This window comes from Cebidichthys violaceus, unplaced genomic scaffold, assembly GCF_023349555.1.
Source record: "Cebidichthys violaceus isolate CVI_PGR_0920_01 unplaced genomic scaffold, fCebVio1.0.p SCAF_628, whole genome shotgun sequence".
Lineage (NCBI taxonomy): Eukaryota > Metazoa > Chordata > Actinopteri > Perciformes > Stichaeidae > Cebidichthys > Cebidichthys violaceus.
Window position 1 is genome coordinate 15001 of NW_027176848.1, and position 7237 is coordinate 22237.

Genomic DNA, 7237 nt, shown 5'->3' on the forward strand with positions numbered 1-7237 from the left:
TTGTAACATCTCGGGGACAGCTGGAACGCTGTTTGATTGACTTTTTGTCGTTGAGAAGGGGTGCAGCGTTTCACACTTATTGGTTTTTGGGATCGCAGGTAAATTAAGAAAAATGCTTTGTCGTAATTACAAAAGACAAACCAAAATATCCTCAAATATAATGTAAATGAAAAAACACAATTTGAGTGTAGTTGCACTTAAATATATATATTTGTTCACAGGATGTAACGAACCAAAAAAACGACCCGGACTCCCTCCCCCGACTAAATACCGAGGAGTAATATTCAGACAAAAGTCTGACAAAACTTGGATATTCTCTGTGATTATAGTTAGAATTTTCCGAAAAGAAACTCACAAATTTAAAAGTACAAATCTTGAATATGCTCTCAGATTAAAGTCTAAACCTTAAGGGAACAACATCGCTTTAATTGGCAACTGGTGTCGTCCGATATGATGCAGTTGTTGCAAATTTATGACTTTATAATCGCATAAAATCTAAATTTACCGCTTTAATCTCTGAAGTCGTGAATTTACAAGAGAAACAACCTTTGATATCCTGAGTTTTTTCTCCTCTGAATATTACTTACAGTGTAATACTACGTCATAAAGATGTCGTCGTGTTTCGGACTGTTTTGGAGTCCGTTTAAGACGTGAACATATCAAGTTATTTTTCGGGGGATTTCTCATCTGCAGCAGCTTTAATCTCGGGTCTTGTTTCAGGTCCCGAGCTGGGCGGAGAGTTTCCCGTCCAGGACATGAAAACTGGCGAAGGCGGACTGCTGCAGGTCACACTGGAAGGAATCAACCTTAAATTCATGCACAGCCAGGTAAGAGGCTCCTGCCACAGCAGAGAAACCGCTTCTCATCTCACACACACACACACACACACACACACACACACACACACACACACACACACACACACACACACACACACCGGGCATGGAAATCTAAAATCACTCATGATGACAGAGAGTTCACCCTGTCCTTCTGTCCACCGGTTTGCCTCATTTCCTGTCATGTCGCGACGTCTTCCTCTATCGACGTTAACGGTAAAACCTCGTCAAAAAAGTCAGCGACGACTGACGACGCGTTTGATTGGCGTTTACTCCGACCGCTTTCCCCTTAGAGGAAGAACTCCTGTTTGTGCTTTTGCTTTTTTTTGGATTTGCTTTTTTTTTCCAGTTTGTGTTTTGTGTGTGTGTGTGTGTGTGTGTGTGTGTGTGTGTGTGTGTGTGTGTGTGTGTATGTGTGTGTGCATTCGTATGCATGCGTTTTCCCCCAAAAACCAATATTAACACATCCCTCCACACACGTTTCTTTTTTTGACATCCGTGGTGCTCAAACCTCATCGTCCATTTACTGTGTGGGAGGAGAAGAAGCGTTAATGTGTGTGTGTGTGTGTGTGTGTGTGTGTGTGTGTGTGTGTGTGTGTGTGTTGTGCATCAGTGGTAAGACGGGTGACCTTAAACGAAGACTTTTCATTAATAATTGGCTATTTAAATAGCAACTTTTAAGTTTGGACCCTTGGACATCGTCCTGTGTTGTCTTCACGCCTGCGCTGCTGGTCGTAGTCGGGGTCCGTTCACCTCCTCAGCTTTGTTTAGTGTGCCGCTGTGTTTGAACGATGCACCGCAGCAGAATAGTGTGAAGAACAAAGCTGCAGCTACCGGACACTTCATACGTGTTGAGCATCTTTACAGACAGAAGAGCGAGGTGATCCTACGTCTGTAAACCGGATCCCTCGACAATAGAAGGGATTTTTAGGGTCGGTTCACCCAAATTATGGCGTCTTCTCCATGCAGACCGTTTTGGTCGAGTTGCTCAGGTGAATGGAATCTCATCTGTTGTGCTCACAAATACAATATGAAATGTAAATGATTTAGCAGAAACACAACGTCGTGGCTCCTCAGCAGAAAAAGAAGCACTTGTACCGTACCGTGCTCTCCTATTATGAGAGAAAATCTGTACTGAAAAGAGAGGAAATATGCGCTAAATGTGTTTCTGTTCCAGCGTCTTTCATCGTCTTTGTTTTAGATTTGTCCGGCTTTACTTTTCTGGCTCTCGTAGAACATTTACGGCCGCAGACGTTTTCCGCGATGAAGCTCTAAAACTCACTTTACACCACCCGACCGGAGCCAGACGGCAGAAAGACACGGGGGGGGGGGGGGGGCGTAGTGGAGCGTTTAGCGGCTAGGGAGTCAGATATACATGGTGGAGACCTAAAGCGGAGCTAAAAAGGAAACAAGTGAACGCTGGACTTGAACTCATCTTGTGGACAGAAACAAACGGTAACGTCCGCTAGATGTCAGTGTTTCATCGCTTGATTCTGCAGCTTTAAATATAATTCTTCATCGCTGTGAGCGTCACAAATAAAGTTCCATTGATCTCTATTAATGCCAAACGTTCTGCGTGGCCAGATCCACGCCGTGTTTCTCTATAGTTTGGGTGAACTGACCCGTTAGCTCGGACGTTTTCCTTGCCGCTTCTGCTTTTTTTTTTTCTACCTCAACCTATTTTTTTTTTTTTTAAGATTCATTAATTTATCACAATTAACCTTAAAGACACGAGTTTCTCAAAAGACGCTCGGTGTAGAGCAGCACATTTCTAGAATAAATGAGGGGGGGTTTTTTTTTTTTTGCAGGTCAGCTCATTAGACATCATGGCTTTTTTTGATCAGAACCCTCAGCAGGAGCTCTACTCAGCACTGGATGCCATTTAGGAAGATGTTTTTTTTCTCTTTTCAAATGACTAAATCCAGCACTATATGTATATAATATATATATATATATATATATATATATATATATATATATATATATTATATATTATATATTATGTGAGTGAGCGTTGGGTCGGGGCCCGGGATTGGCCCTCATGTATCTGTGCTGCTGTGTGAGCGAGTGGTGTTGGTGCCAGCCCTTGTTGCTGGAGGAGGAGGCATGGAGGGCTCTGGGGGACTGAGATGTTTAAAGTCCAGGAAAACAAAAGGTGAATCCAGCTCTCAATACCTTAGTCAAACCTCTAGTCCTCTTCTTCTTTTTTTTCTTCTTCTTCTTCTTCTTTTTGTCACCCTCCTAGTTTTTTTTGGGGGGGGGCTGATTCCTCTTGTGACGTTTTTTTTGGTTATTCCTCTCTTATTCCTCTTCTCACATTGGCTCTGGTAACTTGTTAGCGAGGTCATCGGGGCTCCCCGTGGATCCTAGCGTCCTCTCGGGAGCGTCGTCGAGTGTTTGTGCTCTTCTGTCCGATAATAATCCAAACCATTTCTCTCCCATGCTCTCTCCCCCTGCAAGGAGCGGAAGGTACACAACCTCTGCTGTGTTTGCTTATTAGTCAGTGACATCTTATTGGGTTTTGTTTTGTTTTTGTTTTCGTCTATCTCTTTTCTTTTTTTTTCTTTTCTTTTTTTTCACTGTTGTAGCTTGTGTGGCAACTCTAATTTTGTGTCCTTGTCTACATTTTTTTTTTAATTTTTTTTTTTTATGGAACTTCCATGTATGCATCATACGGGCCATACTGCATCTCTGAGCATAACAATAAATGTGTGTTTTGTTGTTTATTTTTAAACTACCGTTGCTGTTTACACCCAAACTAATAATTCTAAATGTGCCAGTTATGAACCGAGTCACGTTGAACTAGCTCTGAGCATCTCTCTCCTCATTTACCCGTCGCCCATGTATGCGTTTGATCATGGAAACTTCTCATAGTGTGCTTTTTTTTTTTTCTTTTCCCTTCGTTAGCTGTTAAAAGCTTGCACCTCCATGTGTTTTGAGTTGACCTTTCATTACTGAATAAAACAAGTTTTTTAACATGTTTAATTTAAAAAAAAAAAAAAAAAAAATATGAAGTGTTAACTATTCATCCAGTGTTGTTGAGTTAATAATGTTCTGTCTTTTGTTTTGTTTGTGTTTGTGTTTTTGATTTTTTTTTTTTTAGGTTTTCATAGAGCTGAGTCACATTAAAAAGTGCAATACAGTGAAGGGAGTCTTTGTCCTGGAGGAATTTGGTAATTACACCATCTATTGATTCTAGGCCTGTACTCGGCACGGCAGTAACTCAGCTTCGTGGCGAATGTATTGACGAGGGCTGATGAGGGTTTTTTTTTTTTTTTTTCTTCACTAAATTGGGACACTCGCTCACCTCGAGGAACGCCGACGCCCGAGACGTCTGCGGGTGATTATGTGAGGGACGAGTCCTTCACGCTTTCAGTTCAGAGCTCAGAGTTCAGAGTTCAGGGCGAGAAACATTCTGTTTAGTTCATAGATCGGGGCGATGAGCTCAGTCTGTGCAGGAACGTTTTAGCTCTTTTATTTCACAACTAAACGAAGAGGTTCCATAGAAGAAGTAGTGACAGTTCTTAGACGTTGATGTATGAACTTTATGTATAATAATTAAAAGTAATGCAAAAACCAGAATCCCTTTTAAAAGAGTTGAAATAATCCAAAATGATTTGATCACAAGTTTACTTTTTAGTCTTATGCTTCTAATGTTGGCACATAGCGTGTTCGCTTCAGGCTACAGATGGACAATAAAGGTTGGATGTGATGATATTCCTTATTCCTCATATTGTTGATGAATCACATGAATCACGTATGAATAGACATCTTGTTCCTCTGTGCCATGGAGCTGTAATGTTATCCCAAAAACGAATGGATGAACTCACACTCTAGTCTAACGCGCACCGTCCTGCTGCCGTAAATAATCACTAGAAGATCAAATTTGTCTTCATCCGCGGCTGAAAATAGTCCCCAACAAATGCACTGTTTACTCCCGTTTGAGTGATGCTTAAAACTACAATGCCCAGCTGTTTTAGAATATGTAATAATAATTAATACATAATAATTTAGACTAACTAAACTTGAACTAATTAACTTTTTTTCTTTGGGCGTGGTGGAATCTTGAAAAATGGCATTAAGAGAATTAAAAAGAGGCGGAGCAACCTGATTTATTAATTTATTTATTTATTGTGAGGATGTAGTGACAGTTTGAGCAAATCTGACACAAAGGCATTTTTTTATTTAAGTTACCAACTGTAGCTTTAAGCGAAGAATAAGTAGTACGTTTAGCACTTAAACTCAAAAAACACAGGATTTATCTAAATTTACAGTGAGAAAAAAATAAAAATAACTTCCTCCACTATAAAATACGTCACCAAAGAGCCCATTTCACAATGCAAAAAGACATGTCGACAAAAGGACAACGACTTAAAGCAAACCGTATTTAGAGCCCACATTTGATTTCGTCGTCAACACGAGAAGCCACTTTATTCATGTTCTTTCAAAGCGTCTTTACGCGTCCAGCGGCAGGTCAGAAGAGACGCCTCGCAGCGTGACAGTGCAGTGATATGTGTGTACGAGACGACGAGAGCCAGGCTGGGTTACTGTCGTGTCTCTGTGCTGCTTTTGTAATGTTGCCCTCATCTTTGCCACTATGAAAACCTTCATTCTCCAGCAGGTAAAGTGTCGTCACCTTTCTCCTTTTTCTTACCCCGACTTAACTCTGTGCTGAATATTTCCTCACTCCAGTCCTTTCCATTGGTTCCTTTTGTTGTTTCTTGTGTTATGAGTTCTCCCCTCTCTGCGTCCCTTCATCACTCGCTGTTCATTTTTTTTGTGGGGGGGGGGGGGGTTTGACCTCAGACTCCCAGCACTCATTCTCTTGATAGTCTGCCTCTGAATCTCAGCGAGTGGAGATCTTTTTGGGCGGGACTGTTTTTGTTTGTGATTTAACATTTCCCTCCCCCTCCCCCTCCCCCTCCCCCTCCCCCTCCCCTCCTCCATCTGTCCAGACCTCAGCCTTCTCATCTCTGCTATGGGTTCACAGTTACTAATGAAAAGTCGATCTGTCCTGTGGGCGGTGACGCGGTCCTGGGGTCAAAGGATCGTGTCTCTCTCTCTCTCTCGTAGCTGCTTCTCTACAATCTTCGCCGTCTCTCGTTATAAGACATATTTGTGTTTTGTTGTGTTTTTTTTTATTTATTATTTGACCATTTTTGTGGGCCGTGGAACGTGTCTCGCCCAACAGTCACGAGTTCAAATGTAACGCTGCCCGTATGAGCGGAGCTCCATCACTACGCTAGACACAGAGCGCAATCAATAACATGGATTTAACAGCAGTAGACAAGCCACTCTCACCTCCCCCCGGCTATCAATCGATGGACTCCTGACTGTTGTGGTGGACTCTTCTTGGCCCACATCCCATTTTACACCTTGTTGGAAGTCCACCCCTGTAACCCTCCCTCCCCCCCCCCCTCTCCCCTCCCTAAATCTCTCAAGCATGAACTCATTAAGGTTCCTGCTGCCTTTGAATTCTGTGTTTTGTCTCTTGCACCGGCATAGTTCCTGAAACTAAAGAAGTGGTGATCCACAAGTACAAGACCCCCATGGTGAGTCCTCACTTCTTCTGTCAGAGTCGATGCTTTTTTTTACCGGTGCACCGGTCACAAGGTGTGCACTGCAGAAATGCGCCTTTTGACATTTTTAATCTGTAAACACGCCCGCTGTGGAGGCGCACTCTCATTCAGTCTCCTCTTGGGAACACTAACACGAATTTAAGTCTGAAAAGTGATGCTATAATCTCAGTGGAGCCACTTAAACCTGACTTTATAATGTGTGAACTTAATCACGAAGAGTGCAGCAATTCAACTCCCTCTGGTGATTAAAGGATTAAAGCGCCTTCTAAGAGTTTGGCCCTGTAGTCACCTTGCTCAGTGTTATGACTCCACTTTATCTTCCACTATGTTGGGGCGTGCGATTAGAAAAACTCTACGTCTATTTGCACCCGGGTGAGATCGGGAGTCACACGGCAGCTATTTAGACCCTCCAAGCTAGTAAGCTAGCTGAAAAGATTTAGGAATAATACAAGTAGAATGAGTATGAAGATATAGTAAGTTTATGGAGTAGGTTGTGGTGGATTAAGGACTTTCACCCTTTATGTGTAGGCTGCAAAACTACTTTAAGTGTAGGCTACAAAACTACTTTAAGTGTAGGCTACAAAACTACTTTATGTGTAGGCTACAAAACTACTTTATGTGTAGGCTACAAAACTACTTTAAGTGTAGGCTACAAAACTACTTTATGTGTAGGTAACAAAACTACTTTATGTGTAGGTAACAAAACTACTTTAAGTGTAGGCTACAAAACTACTTTATGTGTAGGCTACAAAACTACTTTAAGTGTAGGCTACAAAACTACTTTATGTGTAGGTAACAAAACTACTTTATGTGTAGGCTACA

At 41.9% G+C, this 7237-nt stretch overlaps 1 protein-coding gene across 9 annotated transcripts in view; it reads left to right on the forward strand.

Annotated features, from left to right (window-relative positions):
* LOC137890190 (MAP kinase-activating death domain protein-like) overlaps window positions 1-6888 on the forward strand; it is a 21614-nt gene extending 14726 nt beyond the window's left edge. For 4 of the 9 annotated variants that reach the window (XM_068734315.1, XM_068734318.1, XM_068734317.1 and 1 more), the window contains 3 exons: window positions 721-827; window positions 3940-4009; window positions 6342-6886. In XM_068734315.1, coding sequence (XP_068590416.1) covers window positions 721-827; window positions 3940-4009; window positions 6342-6493 — 329 coding nt within the window. In that variant the 3' untranslated portion in view covers window positions 6494-6886. Of the gene's footprint in view, window positions 1-720; window positions 828-3939; window positions 4010-6341 lie in introns of all 9 variants that reach the window. The other 5 variants (XM_068734320.1, XM_068734323.1, XM_068734319.1 and 2 more) reach the window with 4 other exon arrangements.
* The last annotated feature ends 349 nt before the right edge of the window (window positions 6889-7237 follow it).